General features: G+C 43.8%; 1 protein-coding gene across 2 annotated transcripts in view; it reads right to left on the minus strand.

Annotated features, from left to right (window-relative positions):
- Positions 1 to 8,726: 8,726 nt before the first annotated feature.
- Positions 8,727 to 26,713, minus strand: part of LOC111838979 (uncharacterized) — a 41,495-nt gene continuing 23,508 nt past the window's right edge. Inside the window, exons 1-6 of one of the 2 annotated variants that reach the window (XM_072717239.1) lie at positions 11,765 to 11,946; positions 11,121 to 11,417; positions 10,588 to 10,944; positions 9,681 to 9,794; positions 9,221 to 9,273; positions 8,727 to 9,126 (exon numbers count right to left, since the gene is read on the minus strand). In XM_072717239.1, the coding sequence (XP_072573340.1) occupies positions 9,001 to 9,126; positions 9,221 to 9,273; positions 9,681 to 9,794; positions 10,588 to 10,944; positions 11,121 to 11,417; positions 11,765 to 11,816 (999 nt within the window). In that variant the 5' untranslated portion in view covers positions 11,817 to 11,946 and the 3' untranslated portion in view covers positions 8,727 to 9,000. Of the gene's footprint in view, positions 9,127 to 9,220; positions 9,274 to 9,680; positions 9,795 to 10,587; positions 10,945 to 11,120; positions 11,418 to 11,764; positions 11,947 to 26,713 lie in introns of those variants that run through there. The other variant, XM_072717238.1, reaches the window with a different exon arrangement.

Consider the following 26,713-nt stretch of genomic DNA (forward strand, 5'->3'; position numbering starts at 1 on the left):
ATGCAACCAATCATGAAAAGGGTTATTTAATATAGGTAATTGCTAATTGTGCTTGTCCTTGGTTCTCTTTTGGAGAGTGGCAACAAGGGAACCTCAAAAGAACTCTCAACTGACCTAAAAACAAAGATAATTCATTGTTATGAATTAGGAGAAGGGTACAAGAAATTATCACAAAGGCTTGGACTGTCTGTCTTCACAGTCAGAAATGTAGTTAGGAAATGGAAGGCCTTCCTGCCCATCTTGTTCTCTCCCTACTGTGTCTCTAACAAGCCACACCTGTTTTTTGTTTGTCTTACCTTTTGCTCCAGCCCTTGTATGGATCACTCTAGCTGCCTCTTGTTTGTTACTCATCAGTCTTGTATAAACTTAAATACTAAGGAAATGAGCAGCTGGAGGTGAGTAACGTGGGGCAGGAATGAGAAGGAAGAATGACAGGCATAGGCGTGGCTTTTTACAGTCATGCTGGGGAGGAAAACAAGGGGGTGTGGCAGACAGAACATGACATATTCCTCATATTCTCCTTGTGCTAGAGTGCCTGTATTTTCTGAGCCCCTGAGGTCAGTTTTTGTTTCCCCATTCTCGTTGTGAGCTAAATAAAGCCCTTTTTGTTTGCCCCTACAGCTGCACTTGACACATAAGTTCTTGTAAGCTTTTTTCATGGAAATAGTTGTGATATACAAAATATTGTACTTTAATCAGGTCATTTAAATGACTGTATGTATACTCCGCAAAACAAAATAAAATGACAATGAAATAGGCCCACATAAGTTAAGAATATCCCTCGTGTTGAAACAGTTCTTTGCAAAGTAATCCTGCCAGTATTTTTATTGCAAATCACATAGTCCTTTGCATATTTTTCAAAAGCAACTATTTGTCTGAAAAAATGAAAAAGCTGAAAAATTCTACTTGCACTAGTGTTCAACCCCAACACATTAGTATTTTGTAGAGTCACCGTTTGCTGCAATAACAACAGTATTTTGGAGTAAGTAGCTGCCAGCTTTTTACACTCTTCGGGAGTGATTTTTCATGGTAGACATGCTCTAGGTCCTACAGGAGAGGTGGGTGTTGCTTGGTGACTGCAATTTTCAAAGAAAGCCACAGGTTCTCAATGGGATTTAGACCTGGACTTTAACTTGGCCCATTGAAACATTCACCTTCGTGTTTTATAGCCAGTATTGCTTTACTCTTGTGCTTAGGATCATGATCATTGTCCTGCTTAAAGATGAAGTTTTTCCTAAGCTTCAGCTTTTTGCAGATTGAAGCAGGTTTTGTTGTAATATCTTCCACCTGTTCTCCCTTCGACTTTGACAAAAGGCCCACTTCCTGAAGGTGAAAAACATCCCCATAGCATGATGCTGCTGTCACCAAACTTCACTGTAGGGATGGTGTTAATTGAAGTACAAGATTATTACATTTTTGCTACACAGAGTGTTTTTAATTTTCCCTGAAGATCTCATCAGATCACAAAACCTTGACTGAAATGTTATCTGGGTCATTCTCTTACTTTCTGGAAAACCTGACATGCTTTGATATCGCTCTTCTGATTGAGGTCTTCATTCTAGCCACCCTCCCACACAGGCGGACAGTACTCACTGCTGCAGTAGGCAGTACGCTCTTGACATGGTTGATTGGTGCACCTTTACTCCACCCTCAGCCACTGAGCTCTGTAGCTCCTTCTGAGTGGCTGTTGGCCTCATTTTGGCTTTGCTCCCCAGTCCCTTTGTATCACTATCGAGTTTTGAGGGATGGTAGGTTTGGTGTAGCTTCCACCTTCTCAGGATTGATCCAGCAGTGGTTACAAGGATGTCCAACCTCTTGGAAAATTTCGTAATCTATTCTAAATGTATGCAGTTTAGTTTATCTCTGACTTCTTTATAATGCTCTTTATTCTTTGTAAAGAAGATTTGATTAGTATAAATGAATCCGATTCTCACCCAGTGACAACCTTCACAGGGTGTCTGATTAGAACACCAAAGCTACAGTATGGCATTCCTCAGTCGGTGTTATTTATAGGTTGTTTAATAGCCACATCAACATATCACTCCACGAAAGCATGCATTGGATAATTATGTAATTGTCATAATAAACATTTATAATAAACATCTGCTCTCACTACAAGGTATAGTTGTGATACACAAACTGCATACTTACTCTACATGCATGCAAAACTACACCATGAAACCAGCAACACATTTGGGAGAATTACGGCGTATTAACTAAGCTTCTCCTACAGTTGAGAAACAAAAACCTAACACGGAATCCTTCGTGATGGCCCCAATGGCCGCAATAGCGCCTGCTCAGAATGCTATCAGGCTAACAGATAGCTAACTTAGCCTTTTCTACAGTCTAAATTTTCACTCCTGGGGGGTATTCCGTGAAAGTAGCTAAAGAAAGGCAGACTTTCCCAAAAAAGTCTGACTCAAACTCGCCCCATCTCTAAAATTAACCTCATGTCATTCCACTAACTCAGTTCAGCTGTAAATAATCAAGGCTCATTCAAGACAGACTTGCATAGTCTCACTTAGGCTCACTTCTTAAATATCACACCCGAGATATTTAAGAAGCCCAAATGAATGGATGTACGATAGATTGATCAAATGAGTGAGAAAGTGCCTAAAACGAGAGCGGTGTTTTTTTCCGTAGCAGAACAAACGCTGCTTTTGGAGCTATATGCGGAATATAAACATGTCAACACTAAAAAAGGCAGTACTGAGGCCATAAATAAAACCAGGGAGGCGACTTGGCAAAGAATTGTCAACAGACTAAATGTGTAAGTTATGTAAATGTTACAAAAACTTAGTATGGTGGTACAGTGGTTTATGTTGTCGCCTTACACCGCAAAAGTTCCTCGTTTGATCCCCATAGCCAACGAAGAACCTTCTGGGTGGAGTTCACATGCTATTCTTACTGTATGACGTTATTCTCTATTCTCCGTAAGATACTTTTAACCGCATCCATGTGAAATGTTCTGCAAAAATAACCGTATCTTGACTTCGCTTTTTACTAGTAAACTGTCAAAGCAGACTGTGACTATTCACAGTAGTGTAGAAAATATCTGATTTTAAGTTGACTTGTAACCGCTATTCCTGTAATACAACTAGGACTGGAGCTCTACCGACTTAGATGTGTGTGAACTTTAAGTAGCCTAACCCTTGCCTTACATATCCATTCTTCACTGTTACTCAACAGAAGCAATCTAAGTGGACAGCGATGGACCTGGCAGCAAGTAAAAACAAAACATAAAAATATCGTTCTTAATGGTAAGTAGCTCATAAAGAAATGTAAGTTTGATCAGAATAGTTCCAAAAATGTATAAATACCCTCGTAGCTGCAAAGAAAATGGGTCAGACCACTGCTACTGGTATGGGGGGGGGCTCCATCTCAGCAGAGGAGGGAAGCGAGTAGCTACTCATTATTACTTCCAACATACTGTACATAGAGTCTTGGTCAAAGTGAACTTTGGAAAGTGTCATCTTTCCAAATACAAGTACACAGAGTAGCAACGCTCAGGGTAGACAGTTTAATCATGTCATTTGAATTCACACATAATGTACATAGTCAAAGGATCATAAGACAAAGACAATTCCATCTAAATGGACAAGGACAGTGCAAACAAGCTGAGGAGCATTTCCAAATAAATGAAATAATTTGTAATTTCTGTTGTAAATTCTCTGTCTCAGGACATACGTGCCATTTACACAAGGAAGCTGCTCTTGTCTGTTGAAAAGGAGAAGCTAGATACCAAATACAAAAAGCTCCTGATAAGGAAAATGAAGCTGTAGATTAAAAAAAGACTACAGAATGATGCAAGTAAACACTAAGAGCAAAAGTATTCTTGTATGGCTTGAACAGTTCTTGATTTTCTGTTCTCTCCACAGCTTGAATTACAGCCTAAATAAATATTGAATAGAGAAATGTCAGTTGAGCACGTGTTTCATTTATCTAACAATACATGATGTGGGGGTTGGGGCTCAATGCTCCCCCGTGGCCTTACATCAAGTAGTTGTTCCTGTAAAAGTCCCTCACGATCATTCTATCCATTCCCTCTTCAAGAGCTGGAATGTGCTCCCACTGCTCCTCCACCAGCACTGTGAGCAGTCTCTCCCAGCGTATTGTGGGAATATTGTGCAGAACGGCACAGGCCCCCACAATGTTGGATGCTTGGTCTGGCCTCACTCTGAGGCTCTTCAGGCACTGGAATCTGCAAGGGTTAAAGCAGTGAGAGCTCTGTTAGCTTGAAAAGTTTCCTTGCAATAATTGTGCAATGTGTATGTATTTCAAACCTGGATTTCAGTTGCCCAAAGTGCCCTTGATCTGGAGTGGGTGTTGTTAAATTGCCTCTCTGCCTCAGTTTGAGGTTCTGGGTCAGGGGTTAGCAGCTATGGCATGCAGGCATATCCCCTGTTCCCAAGCAAGACTCCATTAAACTCCCCTGCAGAAGGAATTATTGGTTAGATAGACTGTGTAAGACATTCCTACAGTTCAAAAGACCCCCCTGCACACATATTAAGACATAAATTGAAGTCATGTGTGCCTAATGACTTAAAACTATTTACTTCAGTGAAATTAGGACCTTACCCATCACTAGTTTCCATGATAAATGCATGTTAAGTGAAAACGCTTGTTTGCCTCCTGCAAACCTCTGTGCCAGTGAAGATGCTCGGAAGATCCTGGAGTCATGGACAGAGCCTGGCCATTTTGCCTCTATGTTGGTAATTAGGCAGTTGCTATCACAGATCATCTGAACACAGAGAGTGAATTCAGTGAGAGGACATTTTGTCTGACAGAGCATTCTTTTAAGATTGCTCCATGTATGAATTGATGAACAACGTAGATTCCAATTCAGAGCAAAATCCCTCTACTGACAACGTATGGAGTTTCTCCTAATCTACTTACCTGTGCATTGAGGCTATGGAAAGATTTCCTGTTCACATAGTCTTCCTCCATTGGTCCAGCCTGGGCCTGTATCCGTACATGGGTGCAGTCTACAGTCATTGGGGAAACCCGAGGGAAAGATTTAACTTACAGACATATCAATATTTGAGTCTACTTCAACTGTCACATACCTGCTACTACATGAAAGTCCTCCTTGATCATCTGTGTTGATTGGTGACCAGGAAAGATGATACAGATGTTCACAAATTGCCTCAGAGCAAGGTTTACCCTCCTTATTTCACGGTATACTGTTGCTTTAGACAGATGCTCAGCATCACTAACACTGTAGAGGAATGTCCACTGGCAAAGAAGCGCAGTGCAATACAGACAGATTGCACTGTAGTCAGGCCTTGGCTTCGCTGTGTGAGTTTGCTGAGATGTGCTTCCAGCAGCACACATAGGTACACTAGGTTGGGTCTGCAGAACCGGTATCTCTTCCACAGATAGTTATCTGGGAAGGCAAGAGGGTTTACTCTGTCCCTGAAGACCCTTGGGGCTGGTGGTCTGAATGCTCTTTGTAATATCTGAGCACCCTCCTCCACTGGTTCTTCAACAAATGGGCAGGCCATAATTATGTTCTTTTCTCTTCTCTGGTTCTTTTGACTCTCCATGCAGGAGTTGGTCTCACTCCGCACTGCTGACCTTCATTATGTCATTAAGCTGACATCTTGTTCTCTTTTTTCCCCTCCTCCTCTCGTTATTATTATTACGTTACATTTGTCAGATGCTTTTATCCAAAGTGGACAATAGTATTGTTATGTGTCAGGATCAGTAGCGGTGCATGAGACGGGGAAGCAGGAGAAGGAGACGTAGGATTGGAGGATACGGGATTTAATCGACAAAGGGACTAGGGACATGGAGCAGGCAACGGATGGCAACACTACACAATGAGACCTCAATGACAAGCCTAGGGAAACAGACTCAGACGCGGACTAAAATACACAGGACTAATCAGAGATCACTTGAAACAGCTAATTACAAATGAGGCAGCACACGTGGTTACGGAGGGGGCGTGGCATACACGAGGATCGTATGAGCAGGTCATGACATTATGATTAATATTATAGTTAAGTATAATATTATTATTAGCATTATACAGTATATACACTCACCTAAAGGATTATTAGGAACACCTGTTCAATTTCTCATTAATGCAATTATCTAATCAACCAATCACATGGCAGTTGCTTCAATGCATTTAGGGGTGTGGTCATGGTCAAGACAATCTCCTGAACTCCAAACTGAATGTCAGAATGGGAAAGAAAGGTGATTTAAGCAATTTTGAGCGTGGCATGGTTGTTGGTGCCAGACGGGCCAGTCTGAGTATTTCACAATCTACTCAGTTACTGGGATTTTCACACACAACCATTTCTAGGGTTTACAAAGAATGGTGTGCAAAGGGAAAAACATCCAGTATGCGGCAGTCCTGTGGGCGAAAATGCCTTGTTGATGCTAGAGGTCAGAGGAGAATGGGCCGACTGATTCAAGCTGATAGAAGAGCAACTTTGACTGAAATAACCACTCGTTACGACCGAGGTATGCAGCAAAGCATTTGTGAAGCCACAACACGCACAACCTTGAGGCGAATGGGCTACAACAGCAGAAGACCCCACCGGGTACCACTCATCTCCACTACAAATAGGAAAAAGAGGCTACAATTTGCACGAGCTCACCAAAATTGGACAGTTGAAGACTGGAAAAATGTTGCCTGGTCTGATGAGTCTCGATTTCTGTTGAGACATTCAAATGGTAGAGTCAGAATTTGGCGTAAACAGAATGAGAACATGGATCCATCATGCCTTATTACCACTGTGCAGGCTGGTGGTGGTGGTGGTGTAATGGTGTGGGGGATGTTTTCTTGGCACACTTTAGGCTCCTTAGTGCCAATTGGGCATCGTTTAAATGCCACGGCCTACCTGAGCATTGTTTCTGACCATGTCCATCCCTTTATGACCACCATGTACCCATCCTCTGATGGCTACTTCCAGCAGGATAATGCACCATGTCACAAAGCTCGAATCATTTCAAATTGGTTTCTTGAACATGACAATGAGTTCACTGTACTAAAATGCCCCCCACAGTCACCAGATCTCAACCCAATAGAGCATCTTTGAGATGTGGTGGAACAGGAGCTTCGTGCCCTGGATGTGCATCCCACAAATCTCCATCAACTGCAAGATGCTATCCTATCAATATGGGCCAACATTTCTAAAGAATGCTTTCAGCACCTTGTTGAATCAATGCCACCTAGAATTAAGGCAGTTCTGAAGGCGAAAGGGGGTCAAACACCGTATTAGTATGGTGTTCCTAATAATCCTTTAGGTGAGTGTATATATTTTTGGTTAATGTACCGCTGTTCATATTATTCGCTTTTTTCTTTTCAATTTCAATCGTTTCATGCTTGACCTTTGTAATATGGGTATGCTTTTATTTTTATTATTTTGGAATTAATTGCAATGCTGAGACATGATTTTTATAGGCTTTATCATATTGATCACATGACATGAGTAGTGTGAGTACGGAATTTCGTCCGATGGAACGATCTTTTGGTAATCTTTTCCCACACATCGGACGTTCTTTGAGACAACGCTTAACTAAGCGAGGCAGTTAACCTGGTCCGGAGCAGACTTGTTCACTCATGCAAGTTACCATGGTAGCTCAGCGGGGATTCATTTAAGACACCTTGACGGAACAAAACTCCTACTTAAATGAACCAGACTTGTTGAAATAAGTCAGACTTTCCCTTAATCTTGTTTCGTGGAATGCCCTGGTGTTAGTGATTGTCATTGGTGTTACAAGCAAGAAATGTAACATCAATGACAATGACCAACAATGCATATGTTCTGGGAGTGCATTACAATCAGACACTTCTGGCATGAGATATTTTCTATAATATCCTCACTACTTAATAAGAACATACAACCCAACCCCTGGCTCTGTCTTCTTAATGATTCACAGCTATCCCTCACTCTCATTCAGCTCCTTGCAGGACTCACTGCAGTAAAAAAACTATATTAAGATTTTGGTTCTACCCTAATCTACCTTTAACACAACTGCTTATCAGTACATCACTTCACTTGAGTGTACAACTGCACGCCTTAAAAAGGCTAAACCCAAAACCATCCAGGCTTGGTCTTGGATGACTCAGTCCATTCAAGACTTTGGAAAATAAAAGATCCGTGGTTAAATTTAGGGGTCTGGTATAAGATGCTCTCTTTTTCATTTAATTTGATGTAATGAGAGGAATGCTTGGCATGGTTTCATAATCTCAATTTGTAACTGCTCTCTGTAATTGACTATGGTCACTATCTGCTTCTTTTGTAATCTTTATATCGTTGTTTATCTGTGGTTTATATGTTCATGGTATATTGTATCTTCTAAAAAAAAATGTTAATCACAAAAAAAAATCAATGACAATCGCACCAATGATAAACAACCATAAAAGATGTATTTTCCAATATGACGTCAAAGGCATCTTGACGTACCGGTACTTACAATAAAACCAATCTATTATTACATTACATGCTTTTTTGTTAAAAAATAATTTTACAAGAACAACATAACATCATGTAACACCAATGACACAATGAATTGGACCGTGTGAAAAAGCACTTGAATTTAAAGGTAAATTTGTAGCTCAAAGAACGTGTTGATACTCACTGTGTACATTTCAACAGCCTGTTCTTCCCGCAAACTTTGATCTAGGAAGTACATCTCCACAAATTCATATGCTTTCAAAATATCTGTTTTAATATCAGTAACACTGATGACATGAAATTAAAGGACAAACATTTATTTGAAATAATAAAAATATAAACTTTATTTACATTTTTAATAGACAATGCATTGACATCAAGTCTAAGTACATAACATACATGAACATTTTTTTAATAGCAGTAAATGTCACTTAAGCTCTTCCAACCATCCCTGCCTCCAACCATCCATCCATCCATCCAGTTTCTGTTAGAAGTGAACCTTCCATATGTATTCATAAAATGTAGGCTACTCATACAACAGGAAGAAAATCCATTAGATTTGTGTTAGACGTGAATGTTATTCTCCTTCTCAGTCTCTTAACCTCACATCAGAGTACAGACTACAGTCTTCCGTCTCTCTCGTTTTTCTTCGATTTTCTCCTTTCTTCTGAGTGAAGTGCAGGGCGGCGTAATTTAACATCTCCGCATCAGTATTCTGTGGAAAATGGGAGTCAAGTTCAATAAAAGGAAGAAATCAGGTCAGGTGTGTACAGTGACAAAGGGTCATAGAATATTGACTGGCTGTTTACCTGACTGTTTGTTTCCTTACGGTCTTTGAGGTGCTCCACCTCAGACTCACAAGCTATTAATATAAAGAGGAACGAATCGTTAAAATATATGTTTCAATAAAATTTAAATTATTTAATCAAAATTGTTTTATTGCACCTTTTAATTATAAATTGTATCAACTGGAAAAAGTCTGAAAAAGTTTGGGCTGAAGAAAAGAGCAATACCTGTGAATGGTTTTAAAGGAAGGCTTTTTTAAAAATTCGATGCTTTAGGATAATAGCCTTATTGAATTAGTTTTTCTGTTAGGTCTACTCAGTTCGACTCTAGTATACAAATTTTTTTACTCATTTACTTGACTGATCTTTTTGCAAATACCCCATTCCCAAAAGTGTTTTTACAATTCTGAATATCTCTGCAATAAATTGATCACTTATCATTTAGCTTTGCATCGTCACCATGATATATACTAACATAGCCTACCTGCACAATGCTCACAGCAGGTCCTCTTATTTCTTGTGCAGACCAGTGTAAAAATTACAGTCACACACAAAACTAGTGCAGCTCCCATAATTATAGGAATTGTATTGCAAGGTTCTGTAAGAAATTGAAAACATTTATTCCGATTGATTTATATAAAATACATTCATCAATTAACAGTAACAGGCATTATATAAAGAATATAACAACCTCCATATTTATGGTAATGGTTTTAGTTAAATTTATATGGCGTTTTCATCCATAGAAATTACAGCAAAGTGTTACAATTTATGGGCATTCCTTGGGATTTGAACCCAAAACCTATGCATTGTTAGCAGAATAGGCTATTTGTTGAGGTACACGAGAACGGCAAAGACTTTCCTTCACTGTTCAGTTTGACATAAAGGCATTTAAAAAGTCTTCATTCTACATCTTTTACTATGTATTGTTGTTCTCTGTTTCATGTTCAGTATTATCACGATCGGCACAAAGTAATCTTTTTTCCTTATTTTTATCATTATTCTTATTGTTGTTGTTGTTATTTCCCTTTACTGTAACGTTTGCAGTATAAAATCACTGAAATATGCAGTATATGTATTTATGTACATTGGGCTATAAAGTTACCAAAGCTGTCTTCAACGTGCAAAAATCTGATATTGTGTCAGATGGGCACAAATGCAAAAATTGCAGCTTGATAGTGCTGGATATTTCTATTATTCAATATGTATAATATCAAAAATGGGGAAAATATAAAATTATACAACAATATTTAATCACACGATAATATTTTCATTAGTTGGACGTGGAAATGGCAAAGCTGACCTACATATTGTTGTATAATTTATGTAACATATAAATAATGGAGCAATTATTTTATTCTGCATAAACAAAGTTTTCATTAAAAACTTACTTTCTACGTGAACCTTTGTCCCATTGCCAAACAGCATCTCCCCACACATGGCCACAGCGCAGTAGTAAGTCCCAGCATCAGAGAGGCTGAGGTTCCTCTTGGGGAGGCTGTAGACACAGCTCTGTGTAGGAGATCCAGCCTCAGGGCTCTTCTCACACTCATCACTCCTGTTTCCGTGGCTGTAAATGACTCCTGGAAGGGATTCTCCTGATCCATGTCTGAACCAGTAAACACTGTGTTCTCCTGCACAGCTCCCAGTCTCTATTGTACACTGCAGGCTCACAGAGTCTCCTGGCTGCACTGTGTCAGACACAGGATACTGCTCAACTATCCGATGAATGGGCTGTTTTTCAGTGCCTGTTGGACAGTTGAGAAATGTTAATTAAATATTTGTACTTAATATCATCAGCATAATCGTGTTACAACCTAAGTATTTGCAGCCCATATTTTGGAAAAATTTGGATTTTAATTATTGTCGTTTTATGTAATTAGTAAATAACAGTAAGTAACAGCAATTTGAAATAGAGATTTACCCCTTATTCTCAGAAAGGTTCCTGCTCCAAAACAAATGGTAACTATCTTCCTTGTTCCACAGTAATACATCCCTGAATCTGCTGGTTCTGTCTTTAATATTATTAGCTGATTCGTTTCCCCATCTTGCTTCACTTCATAGTGTGTGGAGTTGGAGTTGAATGTCTCTTGTGAGCGAGATGTATGAGATGTTGCTATTAGAAAAGGTCTCTGGCCAAAATTTAGCTTAAACCAAAACACGAAATGCGCACTCTCCTTGGGAAATGAACATTCCAAAGTCACATCTTCTCCAGCTTCAACTGTCAAGAAAGGACTAGACTGAAACACCACATCACTAGCAAAATCTGAAACAAGAACATACAAATAAAAATGCAATTGCATTCTACTTTGGAGTTAAAAAGAATCCTATAAGCTTCAAAAATATAGTGATAGTATTTTAATAGCAAAACATCAATTTAGCTTTTCAGTAATATCCATGTCATATTTTTGTAGACAAGCTCATTTTTATGCTCAGTGTAAATTAACAAGATAATTTCCAAATGTTTCCAAATGTGCAAATGTGCACAAAATGAATATTTAAAATGATTTACTATTGCAGCATGTGGAATATGTATAGTGAAAGATCAATATCCTCAGTTGCACTTACACAATTCGCTGAAATAAGCCAAAATTACATAGAGTCCGATCACCTTGCTCATCTTGCATGTAGCTCCTGTGTTTTATTGCACACTGACTTCACCACAGTTTTGTATGACAGGTGAATGAAGGTGTGGCTAAACTGGGGTTTTTGGTTGGTGGAATTAACCACACTTGTTATTTCAAAATGAAGTTCTGAACTTCTATTAAGTTTCATTAGTGAGATAATGTATGGTAGGGGTGAGAAACAGATGGAAGCAGCTCCTCCTACAGGCATGTTTCAGGAAAATACAGGCCTAACGTCAACTAGGAGACCTGTGTCTGCAGGATGGAGTACAAGCCTGGTGTCTAAGGGAAGACAAGTTTCCAAAAATAAATACAGTGGTACCTCTGAACTCGAACTTAATCCATTCAGAACTCCGGATCGAATCCTAAAAAGTTTGAGTTGTGATCGAATTTTCCCCATAAGAAATAATGGAAAACCAATTAATTGGTTCCCGGCCCCAAAAAATTACACCTAAATATGTTTGTTTTTTAGCATTTAAACACAAAATGAACCGGATAAAACAAGAAGAGCATATACTGTACTAAACACATCTAAGCACATTTATCAAAACAGTAATTTGTAAAGTAAGAAAATAAATGTATCCAAACAATGTGTAAAGTTAAAAAAAAAGTGTCCCGCCCCGATCGTCCACTCCTTCCGTGTGCCACGCATCCTCGTTAACCCCGTGTGGAATCCCCGTGTGATCAGCTGTTTCTGGTTGTTGTCATTAGTCCTCTGTATTTAGTCCGCGTTTCAGTTTGTTTTCCCAGTCCGGTCATTGTCCATCTGCGTTTTGCCTGCCTTACCTGTAATAAAACCCCGTATTCCCCGATACCATGACGTCTGTGTCATGCCCGGCTCGTCCGATCCTCGTGTGTGCCACGCCCCCCTCGTTACCTTGTGTTATGGTGCGTGACGTTTCGTGACGTTTTCATCCAAGTTCCGACTTGGAGAGAAATAATCGAACGCACCATTACTTCCCGATTGTCATCAACTGTTGCCTGTTATTTTCTGCCTATCCTGTGTATTTAGTCTGCATCTGAGTTAGTTTCCAAAGATCCGTCATTAATGTGCGTCGCTGTCTGTCCTGGTCACGGTAATAAACCCGTTTGCCTGTGGATTTCACCTTCCTGCCTCGTCTTCCTCGCCCGCGATCGTGACATTATAATTAAATATAATTAAATGTATGAATGGCTTATTATTAACATTAAAATAATGAATAAGAAATCTTTATTTTTAAATGTGTTTTATTATATAATAATAATTACTGTTACTGTCTATCATTGTCTAAATGTATCTTTACTGTCTAAATATGCTATCACAGCGAATGTGAGGCTGAGACTGAAGCGTTACCCTTTGTTTCCGCTGAGAGATGTGCAGTGTGACTCATTTCCTTGCGCGTACAAGTTATCTTACTGTACGTCGGCATTCACGGTTTGACTTCTGAGATTCAGATCGAGTTCTAGGTAATTTTTTTTTCAAACTGGTTGGAATTCGAGTTCTAATGAGTTTGAGAACTGAGGTACCACTGTACAGAAATATTGTTTACATTGTTAAATTATTAAAAAGCTGAACAGAGATCAATTCATTCCATGTTCATGCCGGAAGTAGTTTAATATTCAACAGTAAATGAGTTTGACTAAATGTCTGACTGTTAAACACTAACATTAACTTGTTGGAGAAAGACTCAATTTCCTGACTGTCTACCATACAACTGTCAGAACGAATCTGAATGTGGTAAAATGGACATTAGAAAACAGAAGATTGAACACCAGTCAGCGGTGCAGACTTAAGCTCTACTAACAGGTCAGTCATGTTTGGTATCTTAGTTTGCTTAAGATTATAATGTAGGTGTCACGCCCAGCTCCGTCCGATCCTCGTGTGTGTCACGCCCACCTCGTTACCTCGTGTTAATCCCTGATTGTACTCACCTGTTGCCTGTTCCTTTTGCCTAATCTTGTGTATTTAGTCCGTGTCTCAATCGTTATCCCCCAGATCTGTCATTGTGGTGTCATGCTGTGTCTTGTTTGCCTGTTGTCAGCCCCGAATAAAACCCCTTTCGAGTATTCCCGGCTTACTCTGCTGCTTCCCCGCTCGCCTGCTTGCCGAAGCGTGACAGTAGGCCACAGTTTTTTTTTTTGTTTTTTTTTTAGCAACCTCAGACTTTGTATTATATATGTGAACTATATGTCCGCTCTAGCTAAACTTACGATGTGAAACTGACTTCATGTTGGTTGTGCTGCCCATGGTTCTGACATGTCGATTTGTTATTTGCTTCACCAATGAGTGTCATTTTTGTTTAAACATAGTGGCATTACTACAGTCGTGGCAAAACATTTTGAGTATGACACCAATATTTATTTTCCCATAGTCTGCTGCATCAGTGGTTATAGATCTTTTTGTAAGATGTTTATATGGTATACTGAAGTAAAATTACAAGCATTTCATATGGGTCAAATGCTTTTATTGAGAATTACATTAAGTTTATGCAAAGAGTCAATATTTGCAGCACTGGTCCTTCTTTTTCAAGACCTCTGCAATTCGCCCTGGCATGCTGTCAATCAACTTCTGGGCCAAATCCTGACTGATGGCAGCCCATTCTTGCATAATCAATGCTTGGAGTTTGTCAGAATTTGTGGGTTTTTGTTTGTCCACCCGCCTATTGAGGATTGGCCACAAGTTCTCAATGGGATTAAGGTCTGGGGAGTTTCCTGGCCATGGACCCAAAATGCCGCTGTTTTCTTCCCCGAGCCACTTAGTTATCATTTTTGCCTTATGGTATGGTGCTCCATCATACTGGAAAAGGCATTGTTCATCACCAAACTGTTCTTGGATGGTTGCTCTCAGAGGATGTTTTGGTACAATTCTTTATTCATGGCTGTGCTCTTAGGCAAAATTGTGAGTGAGCCCATTCCCCTGCCTGAGAAGCAACCCCACACATGAATGGTCTCAGGATGCTTTACTGTTGGCATGACACAGGACTGATGGTAGCACCTTTTCATCTCCGGACAATCTTTTTTCTGAATGCCCCAAACAATTGGAAAATGGATTCATCAGAGAAAACGACTTCACCCCAGTCCTCAGCAGTCCAATCCCTGTACGTTATCAGTCTGTCCCTAATGTTTTTCTTGGAGAGAAGTGGCTTCTTTGCTGCCCTTCTTGACAACAGGCCATCCTCCATAAGTCTTCACCTCACTGTGCATGCGGATGCACTCACACCTGCCTGCTGCCATTCCTGTGCAGGCTCTGTACTGGTGGTGCCCTGATCCCGCAGCTGAATCAAACTTAAGGGACGGCCCTGGAACATGCTGGACTTTCTTGGACACCCTGAAGCCTTCTTCACAGCCACTAAACCTCTCTCCTTGAAGTAATTGATCATTCGATAAATGGTTGTTTTAGGTACAATCTCACTAGCAGCGATATCCTTGCCTGTGAAGCCCTTTTTGTGCAAAACAATGATGACTGCATGTGTCTCCTTGCAGGTAACCATGGTTAACAGAGGAAGAACAATGATTTCAAGCACCACCATCCTTTTAAAGCATCCAGTCTGCTATTGTAACATGACAGAGTGATCTCCAGCCTTGTCCTTGACAACCCTGTCACCTGTGTTAACGAGAGAATCACTGAAATGATGTCAGCAGGTCCTTTTGTGGCAGGGCTGAAATGCAGTGGAAATAGATTTTTTTGGGTGAATTAATTTTCATTGCAAAGAGGGTCTCTTCATAACATTCTGGAGTACATGCAAATTGCCATCATAAGAACTGAGGAAGCAGACTTTGTGAAAATTAATATTTGTATCTTTCTCAAAACATTTGGCCAGAACTTCAGTATTACTCTTGCTGAGTTAAACTGTGCTCCACACATGTACAACATATAGCCTACAGTATCTGGCAAAATGGTTCTGGTGCCGGGTGTTGACAGATTAGTGGGCGTATTGAAAGGTAGACGTGTTGAAAGGTGATGTGTGCAATAGAGTAGGCGTGTCAAGAAGTTATTTCTATTGGCTGAAAATGCTGTCAATAAAAGTTATTTTACAATCTGCAGAGACAAAGGCTTACGTTCACCTCCAGCCACATCGTTCAATTCTGATTGCTCAGATCGGATTTGTTTATCTTGACAGTTCACATTCATAACTACAAGTGACCTGTATCTGACTGTAATGTGAACACATCGGTCCTCCGAAACGTCATGCATGCGCACATTGATACGTTTTTACACGGGTAAAAAGCTGGTTGTAAAATTGGCACGTTGTGCGGCCATGACTGCTGCGCTGATTCGAGTATTTTGCCTCCTTAAACTTTGACTTCAGGCTCTTTATTTTTCTTTGGCATTGTAGCCACGTTCGTCTGTGTCCGCGCTGTGCCATTTCTTTGGCAATTATTTCAAATACCTACCCCAACTATTACGATAGGTTCCTTCCAGTTTAACTTGAACAGATTAATTTCCCCAAATATCAATTAAATCCCAAACTTCTCCATCTTTCCACTGACTGTTATTGCAGCTCTCCTCCATTTTTACCTTCCCGCGCTGCTGGTGCAGGCTGATGATGTCAGCGCATGCATATAAGCAAAAAGCCACATGAATTCCGATCTGAGCGTTCACATTCTGGTCGCATGGCCGCGAATTGGATACGTATCAGATTTAGTACCACATATGAAAGTGACACAAATCTGATTTGAAAAGATCAGATTTGCGTGTCCAAACAGCCCTGAAAAGATCTGGGGTGAGTTTCCCGAAGCCTTCTTAACGCTACGTCGTTCGTTAGTTCTATCTTTTAACACAGAACTTTAGAACGACGTAGCGTTAAGAACGCTTCGGGAAACTCACCCCAGATCTGTGTCACAAAAAAATCCGATTTGAGTCACTTCAGCATGGCAGTGTGAACGTAGCCATACTGTAGGTAATGACTATGATTAACAGATATTTGTAATTAAATGCCTGTTTTATATTTGTTCATATAGCATAAGACATTTCTTATGCTTGTTTACACTTACTGCCATACATCCAGAAAGCGCTGTTATAACTTAATGTTTAATATATTGAAGGCAGGGACGGATTGTAACAAAAGGAAACAAAATAACAACACTAGACTCTGACTCCCTACCCAAACATACAGTAAACCACGTCACGCAAAAACAAAAAAGCAGTAACTCCTTACACACACCTGGTACAAGCACACACAGCAAGCACACAAAAACACAAGCAATGGTACCAAAGGGAGAAGGCAAAGAGAGTAGTCGAAAACAAGCGAGAGATCAAATAAACCAGGAGACAAAACAAACCAAAGCGAAACTACCGAGGGGCGAAGTGAGAAATCAAAATCCAAAAATCAAAAACCGTCATACACTAATAATCCAAAAACCAATAAGCAAACCAAATACAGAAGAAATGACCAGAGCTCCTGAAGTGTGCGAACCGTGGTCTTTTCTTCTTAGGACCCGGAAATGACGAGCGGCGCATCGGAGTCGTCGTGGGCGGGGTCTGGTCGGTCGACGAGGCTGAGCTAAGATGCATGGCGGACAAGCTGCCAATGACAAGGCGTGTGGGCGGAGCTGAAGGCGCAGCCGGCGAATGCTGACGAGGGCAGGAAGTCCGAAGAATCTGCCAGGACCTCCTGCAAACACTTACGGCACGTAACACCCCCCCACACAAGACCGAACCCGGCAGGTGTTCGCAATCACAATTCATATAATTAAAGCACCCAAAAACAAAAGGACAGAGAACCAAAAGAAACAGAAACCACTTGAGAATAACCGAAGGTAATGAGGTATCAAGTTCTGGAGAGGGCCATTTCCGCACTAGAACGCGGACGTAGAAAATGTACGCAGTGGGGTGGTTCTTTGAGTCTGACTTCTCGACAGCGGCGGCATGACAGGACTCCAGGGAGAGATCAGCTTCTTGAGCCTTAACCAGGACTTCCGTCATGGAGGGAACTTCAGGGGGATCAATAACAGGATGAGCAACAGGGATGTCAAAAACGCACAATGAAGAAGTAGCTGGAGGGGAGTCAGACATAAAAGTATCAGCAGGTCAACGCCCGCGAGTTCACGTCGTTGGCCATGGGTAAGCACACAGGCCGAAAACACCTTGGGATGTTCCACAGCAACATCATCTATACTAAGCAGTGGTTTGGGAACGACTTCAGGCAGAGGAATAACTCTTTCCCCCGCGGCCCGCGATGTCATTCCTTAGAATAAATGATATTCCCGGAACGGGTAGGCGAGTCTGGACCGCAACCCGTACAAATCCCGAAAAGTCAGGAGTACACAAATATACGGTGTGTAGGGGAACAGCGGTCACACGTAGACCGATGCCTTGCACTAACACGTCAGTACCACAATAGGTCGTGTCACAGAGTGGAACAACACCTTCCACGAGGAATGACTGGGCAGCACCCGTATCCCGCAGGATAGTCGCCAGGCGTCATACGTCAGTGCCACTAAGCAAAACCGAACCGGAAAACACAAAGGGTTGGAAGGCAGAATCCACAGCATAAGGTGACGGCGAAGTACCGTCAACGCGAGCAGCCGAATTACGACCACGGAGGATGATAAGGTACGAGATATCACAATGAAGACGTGCACACAGAAAGTGATCGGGAATGTTCGCAAGAGTGTGAGTAGCCCAGAAAGGAGTGACGGAGAGAGATCACAAGTCCAGAACTCCATTGACTTACCTAATTTGACGGTCTAATGATCCTATGATGATTTCAATTTATGGCAAGATTTTTTAAACCAGTCTGAGACGGCAATTAGTATAAATGAGACTGTGTAAAACAGAACATTTTTCCTATCTGAAATCATTTCTCACTAGTACTGCAGCTAAGACAGTGTCAGGGCTGACATTAACTGACAGCAATTATGACCATGTATTGGAATTACTATATGAGAGATACCGAAGAAAAGATCTCTAAATGCTCACCCGATGAAGTTGCTGAGTCTCACCCCTGTGAAAAAGTCATCAGACGTTGCTGCACTGAGACACCACTACGATGAATGCGATATTCAGATCTGCAATCTGGAGCTACTGGGTGTCGTATCAAAGGCTTAAGGCAGTTTACTCTGCCCAATCCTGCTGCAGTTGATACCTGAGGTCATGGCTCTTAATTATAGCGGACAAAGAGGAATGAGTGAAGAATGGAGAGTCCCAAAGGTGATGAAATTCCTTAAACATGAGATACTCAGTAGAGAGTGGATCATGCAGTCGACGAGAAGTAATAAAGAGAAAGATAATCAGAACATCCATAAGCCATTTATTGGGATTGATCCAACTTGTGAGCTGAAACAGAGAAAAGGGAACTTTTCACATAATGCAGCAGAGTGAGAAGATGCCTTGTGTTCCTTGGACCGAGGTACAGAGTGAAAAAGTGCAGGATTAAGAACACATTGTGTGAGCGATGTGGGAAAAGACATCATAATGCTGTGTGTGGGACCGGTGAAGACCATAGCTGTCAAGTCTCCCGTTTTGGCCGGGAAACTACCGTATTTTACCCCTCTTTCCCGCTGTCGTCCCGTATTAGTATTTTCCCGTAAATCTCCCGTATTATAATATCATTTAAAAAAAAAATCCTCTTCCTCTCCAAATTGACCTGTCAGTAGCCTCGCGAGAACTGCCACCTGCAGTAGCCTGCAGGTCATTTACAACATTAACCAGGTCATAAATGGCAATGCTGTGTGCTAAAAACAAAGTTACTTTCACCTTCTGTGACGACTTCAACAAGGATACAAAGTCTGCAACAAATCTGTATAATAAGTCATTAGTGAATGCCAGAGAGCCACATGAGTGAACATGTGAAATTAAAAGAAAATGTGTAATGAAAATAAAATGTATATGACAAGTGGTTACGTGCTGCTGCAAACTGCACGGGTATGTGCAGAGGGTCCAAGTGGACGGATGGTAATTTGTTGCCTGCTGGATGGGGGAAATCAGAGGAGGTTTGTGTGTGAAAGGCAGGCGAGGGCCCTGAAGTATACCTGTTATAAGACAAGAGACCTTTACTCTTCATACTTTTGGCTCCGCTGCTTCTATGATGACCAAATGCAACACTGTAAAACTAGTTCTGGATAACATTGGGGATAAAAGACAGAGAATAGAAATTGAAGTGACTGAAACATACAAGTGTGCACTGCTGTGAAGAAGGTTCCTGGAGAGCATATGAGAACTGGAAGGAAAGGGTCTGCAGTTGGCTGATGTAAATGAAGATGGTGCTGCTGAGGCTGAGCTGTCAGTGCTGATAGGTGCAGGTATATAGCACAGTGTCAGGTGGAGTAGAAAGAATGACCAACACACTGGTTGCAGTTGAGAGTGTATTTGGAGGGTGTGTGCAGGGACCAATGACAATGTCAAGTGAAGCAATAGAAGGTAATCTGCAACAGGGCATTGCTGAAGGGGTGACCGTAGGTAAGTGCTCAATATTGCACATCAAATATTACTTACCTCACCATGCTGTGCTCCACGAAGATAAAATTACAACAAATCTAAGAGTTTGATGCCTTTTTTAATGAAGAAAGCTGTCCTTCACTGAATAACTGTCTGATGAGCGGCCCAAACTTCAATCCAGATCTGCACAGCATACTGATATGATTTAGACTGCATTAAATTGCTTTTATGACAGACATAAAGAAAGCATTTTTGCAGATTTCTCTTGCAGAAAGGGGCAGAGATGCAGTTAGATTTTTGTGGCTCACTGTCCCACAAAGGGAAGATATCGGTGAGAAGCTGCACGTGTTGAGGATGACCAGGGTAGTGTTCAGGGTCTCCTCAAGCCCATTCATGTTATCTGCTATAGTAAGAAATAATCTCTGGCAGTATAGAAACAGGCTCATGTTGTACAGCTTATGAAAGAGTCACTGTATGTTGAAGATTTCATTGCCAGTGTCTGTGATGTTGAAGAAGCAGTCTCTGTGACAACCCCAGCAAAGGAATTCATGTCTGCTGCTGGCATGGACCAGTGTAAATGGACGACACTCTACAGCACTGAGGGAAAGGTGGAAGGAGATAGTCATTGGCCCCCCAAGGAGCTACAAGCCCATGAAACAGTGCTGAAGGTACTTCGCTTGATGAGGAGGACCCAGACTGATGACTTTGTGCTCGATTTAAGACATGTGTTAAGGAAACCAAGGAAGAAGATAGAAGACAAAAAGAAGCATTCTGCAATGCTCTGCTAGTATCTCTGACCCATTCAGCTTCCTAACGCCTTTCACCATAAGGGTTAAGTGTCTGCTGTAAGAGACGTGGGAAAGAGGACTTAGCTGGGATGAAGAGCTGCCTCATGACCTGAAGCAACAATGAAAGAGCTGGTGTTCCAAACTCCCATTCATTCATTCATTCATTCATTCATTCATTCATTCACCAGATGTCTATACCACACTGATATGGACAGAGTGGCAGGGCATAAATACTTCATGTGTTTTGTGATGCCAGTGAGAAGGTACAGTGCTGTGGCCTACCTACAGTGGGTAGAAGAGGAGAAGGGAAAGGCTGCTCGTCTGGTTGCCTGAGCGGCTCCTTTGAGAAAATTGTTGCTTGGCACTAATGGGAGCATTAATAGGAGTGTGCAAACTTTATAAACCTGTTAAAAACACAACCCCAATGACTTCAGTCTTGGACAGATTTGACGATCCTGTTACACTGGATTCACAGCTCTGCACATAAATGGAAGCATTTTGTTGCTAACAGGGTGATGGAATCCAGTCTCTAACAGACCCAGCATCATGGTCACACTGAAAGGGGAGGGAAAATCCTGCTGATCTTCCAACTTGAGGCCAGACTGTGATAAGCCTGAGGTGGGACGGGCCTGTGTTCATGATCTCATCTGAACATGAAGAAGGATCTGATGGTAAATCGGCGGAGGATGATACAGTTGAAGGAGAGCTGGAGGTCAGTGACCATGTAACAGTACTGCTGAGCAGTGAAGAACATGAGGTAACAGAACCGGTGCTAGACATACTAAGATACAGTAAGCTTTAGGCAGTTTTGTGAGTAACAGCCAGGATTAAGAGATTCATAGATAATACATGGATTACAAAAGGAAAAGGTGAGTTGATAGCAGAGGAGTTGTTCCAAGTACTGCATAAGAGATACACAGCAACAGAGCTTTAGTCAGGAGGTCACTCTCTTGAAGGCAGGGAAGGCCTGAAACAGCGATTCAATGATTAGAGAGTTGAGGCCATTCCTGGATGAGGAAGGCTTGATGTGTGTTGAAGGCAGGTTGCAGCAATCAGACTTGCTGAGATGGATCTTGCCTGCAAGGAATAGATGTTGTAAGCTGTTAGTCCAACACACCCATGAGAACCTGATGCATGCAGGCGTGTGAAACACATTGGTGCAATTAAGAGAAAAGCACTGGGTAATGCACAGGAGACAGGTACTGAAGAGTGTTTTCTCAAGGTGTAATGTGTGCAGAAGATTCAAGGCCAGAACTGTGCAGCAGGTCACTGCTCCATTCCTCCATGACAGAATCATAGAATTCTCTCCATTTGAGGTGTGGACTTTGCTGGTCCACTGTATATCAAGGTCAGCAGTGCAATTAGAAAGGCCTACATTGCATTATTCCCCTTCGGGAATAATGGCACTGAAGAGATTCATCACTAGAAGGGTACTGTTTAGGGTGATTTACTCATATAACGCAAGGACTTCCTAGTGTGCTGAGCGAGAGTGAAAGGAACTATAGAAAAGCATTAAGGATCTGTAACTGCTGCAATACTTCTCTGAGAGAGATATAAGTTGCCGATTTATTGCTGAGAGAGCTGACTGGTAGGGTGGTTTTTGGGAATGGCTCGTCAGGTCAGGTTTCTCAAACCTACTTGAGAAAGGTTTTAGGAAGAGCTTTTCTCAACTTTGAAGAACTAGCTGCCATTTCTTCCAACAACAATGCCCCAGATGAACCACAGCCACTGACACCTGATCGTTTCCTTGTGGGAAAAAGACTCATTGCCACCGAAACAGTTTCCAGTTGACAGGGGATGTACAAAGCTGAAGAGAGGAGATGACTAGGAGATGGTGATATAGGCATATTGGTTCTGGAACAGTTGGAGAAAGGACTATAGCTATTGAACCTGAAGTCAACACATTGCTGTGACATACTACAACCTATGTGATTTTATCCTCATTGGACACAAGAATATGCCAAGACGTTTGTTGTAGGTATTAAGCACTTGAATGTTATTGTTTTAAGATTTACCTAAATGTATCCAATGGCTTAGTAAGTTGTTGGATGAAGATTTCTGGATGTATGTACAAGCAACCTTTAAGAAAGTTCACGTTGTTTGGTGTCATTGTCCATTTGTGCTGGTTAGACAGAAATTGAACATTTACAAGGGCAAAGGAAATAACGCGTGTGGTTCCACCCACTTTGTCACACTCTCACAAATCATTCGACATGCCAAATAAACTTTCGATTATCCCACTACTGCAGCATGCAGAGACCTTTGCCTTTGAGCTAGGAAGAACATATCACTTTATCTTCTAGACTAGAAATAAGTAAATTGATTTATTCAGACAGTGCTGACACGGGCTGCCCAAACAATAGCCTCCATTTGACATGAACGTAGTTTAGAGAAAAATCAACAACATTAAACTTCCTTCACTGTGCAACTATGTAACTCATCAGTTATAATTGCAAAAGTGCATTAGTGGAACATGTCACGCCCTATAGGGCGGCTCCCCTGATTGCCCCAAATAACGCCTGAACCATTTTCTTCCCTTTACAGTGGTACCTCAGAACTCGAATTTAATCCGTTCAGAACTCCGGATCGAATCCTAAAAAGTTTGAGTTGTGATCGAATTTTCCCCATAAGGAATAATGGAAAACCAATTAATTGGTTCCTGGCCCCAAAAAATTACACCTAACTATGTTTTTTTTTAGCATTTAAACACAAAATGAACTGGATCAAACAAGAAGAGCATTTACTGTACTAAACACATCTAATGACATTTATCAAAACAGTAATTTGTAAAGTAAGAAAATAAATGTATCCAAACAATGTGTCCTGCCCCAATCGTCTGCTCCTTCTCTGTGCCACGCCCCCCGTGTGGAATCCCCGTGTGATCAGCTGTCTCTGGTTGTTGTCATTAGTCCTCTGTATTTTGTCCGCGTTTCAGTTTGTTTCCCCAGTCCGGTCATTGTATTTGTCGTACCTCACGGCGCACGGAGCGTTGACAGAAGCTCAGGAAACCAAAAGTCGGGGCGAACTCGGGGTTTTAATAGGAACAGCAACGATAGGGACAGGCAAAACACTGGGTAACATCACAACCTCAATGACCGGACTGGGGAAACAAACAGAAACGTGAATTAAATACAATGAACTAATGACAACAAGCAGGAACAGCTGGTAAACACGGGGAATCCACATGCGGTTAACGAGGGGGCGTGGCACACAAGAGGAGCGGACGATCGGGGCATGACAGAACCCCCCCCCCCAAAGGCACGCACTCCGAGCGCGCCCCAGGGGAGGCGACGGACGCGACGAGACTGGGGACACGGGACCTGGAGAGACAAAAGCAAAACAAAAACTCAACGGGGCACAGGGAACAGTATGGACACACAAAACTGGCACAAGGTGGACAACTCAAACAATAAGCCACAAACCACGGGGAACGCAGACAAACACAAAGATACCAATGACGGAAACATGGGACCCGGGGACACTAAAGGGGACGATGGAGGGACCACACCAGGGGGCACATAGGGACGATCGGGGGGCATGGGCACAAATGGACGAGAAGGACATACAAAGGGACCGAAAGGGGACAAAGGCACAGAAGAACAAGGAGAACATGTGGGGGCCACGAAGGGACTAGAAGACACCGAGAGACGAGGGGGAACCACAGGGGGCACAAAGGGACCAACCAAAGACGAAGGCACTGAGGGATGAAGGGGAAACATGGAGGGCCCGAAGGGCCTAGTGGGGATCAATGGCACGGAAGGACGAGCAGCAAACATGGAGGGCACAAAGGAACCAGAAGGGAACAACGGTGACAAAGGACGGGGAGTGAACACAGGGGCCAAGGGATCTAAGGGCAGGGGGCAACAGGGAGCAGAGGGGACCTTCGGGGCTTGGGAAGTAGGGCACCCTGGGGCAGCAGGCCTCTGTGGGACTGGAACAGGGGCTGAGGGTAGTGAGGATGCAGATAATGTAGCTGGTGGAGGTGGCAAGGAGGGAGCTGAGGGGAGAGCCGTGGGCGAGGGACCCGCAGGCCGTGGAGGGGACACTGGCAGGCGGGCCGTGGCCGACTGAGCAGGTGCCCCAGATGAAGCCGGGGCCAACCGCCTAGCCAGAGCTTGGGGAAGGAAGGGGGGACTCCAAGAGCCTACCCCTGGCCGAGAAACACTGCGCTGATGTGCCGGTGGCAGGGGTGACCCCCTGAAGGGGTCCACAGGGGAAGCTGACGGGGATGTCAAGGAGATCCCCGAGGGGTCCCACTCAAGCTCCTCCTCTAACTCCACTGCGGAGGGAGGAGCAGTAGTCTGGAATTCGGGGACCTCCTCGGGGATTGGGGTCATGGGAACTGGAGGCACGGGGACTGAGGCCGAGGGAGCCGGGACCGGGGGAACTGAGGCCGAGGGAGCCGGGACCGGGGGGACTGAGGCCGAGGGAGACGGGACCGGGGGGATTGAGGCCGAGGGAGACGGGACCGGGGGGACTGAGGCCGACGGGTGTGGTGCAGGCGGAGCCAGGGCCGGGACGTCGGGTGCGGGCGGAGCCAGGGCCGGGACGTCGGGCGCGGGCGGAGCCAGGGCCGGGGCGCGGGCGGAGCCAGGGCCAGCTCCTCAGAAGGGGGTGCCAGAGCAGGAGCCACGGGTGAGGGGGCCTTGGGCGCCCGAGCAGGAGCCGCAGGGAACACTGCAGGGGCCGCTGGAGCCGCGGGGAACACTGCGGGGGCCTCGGGGGACACCGCGGGGGACACTGCGGGGGCCTCAGAGGACGCCGTGAGGGACACTGCGGGGGACGCCGCGGAAGGCACAGGAGTCACGGGGAGCACAAGGGATGCCAGGACCAGGACCTCGGGCGGTGTAGCAGCAGCAGCAGTCTCCAAGCCAGCAGGGGGAGCCGCAACAGCCGCTGGAGACACAGGCACCTCTGGGGCCACTGCAGGAACAGGAGGTAATGCAGCTGGAGCTGGTGACATAGGAACCTCGGGGGCGAGAACAGAGACCTTGGGGGGCGCTGCAGGCGCCACAGGAACCTCGGGGGGCACTGCAGGCACCACAGGAGCCTCGGGGGGCACTGCAGGCGCCACAGGAGCAGATGCCTCAGGCTCCGGGTCAACAGGGGGCACTGCTGCAGCCGGAGACACAGGGGGCAGAGCCGCCGAAGCAGGAGGCACAGGAACAACAGGGGTGAAAGCAGGGACCTGGGGGGGCGCTGCAGGTGCCACAGGAACCTGGGGGGGGCGCTGCAGACGCCACAGGCTCCGGACCAACAGGGGGCGCTGCAGGCGCCGCCAGCGCAGGCGCCTCTGGGGGCGCAGCAGGCGCCCCAGGCTCCGGGCCAACAGGGGGCAGTACAGGGACCTCCGGGACTGCTGGGGGCTGAGCAGGGGCCGCGGGTGCCGTAGCAGCAGCAGCAGGGGCGGCGGGCGCCGTAGCAGCAGCAGCAAGGGACGGAGCTAGGAGCTCGAGCACTGTAGTCACGGGGGGCACTGGAGTCATGGGGGGCTGAGGCGGCTGCACAGGGGACTGGGCCGGGGGCACCCACTCCAGGTCAGCAGGGGGTAGTGCATCTGGAGTAGGAGGCACAGGAGCCTCGGAGGGCGCAGCAGGCACCACAGGAGCCTCGGGGGGCGCTGCAGGCGTCGCTGACTCCGGGCCAACAGGGGGCGCTGCAGGCGCTGCGGACTCCGGGCCAACAGGGGGAGCTACAGGAGACGTAGGCACCTCTTGGGGCGCCTCAGTAGCAGCCAACACAGAAA

The sequence above is a fragment of the Paramormyrops kingsleyae genome, chromosome 10, assembly GCF_048594095.1.
Source record: "Paramormyrops kingsleyae isolate MSU_618 chromosome 10, PKINGS_0.4, whole genome shotgun sequence".
Taxonomy (NCBI): domain Eukaryota; kingdom Metazoa; phylum Chordata; class Actinopteri; order Osteoglossiformes; family Mormyridae; genus Paramormyrops; species Paramormyrops kingsleyae.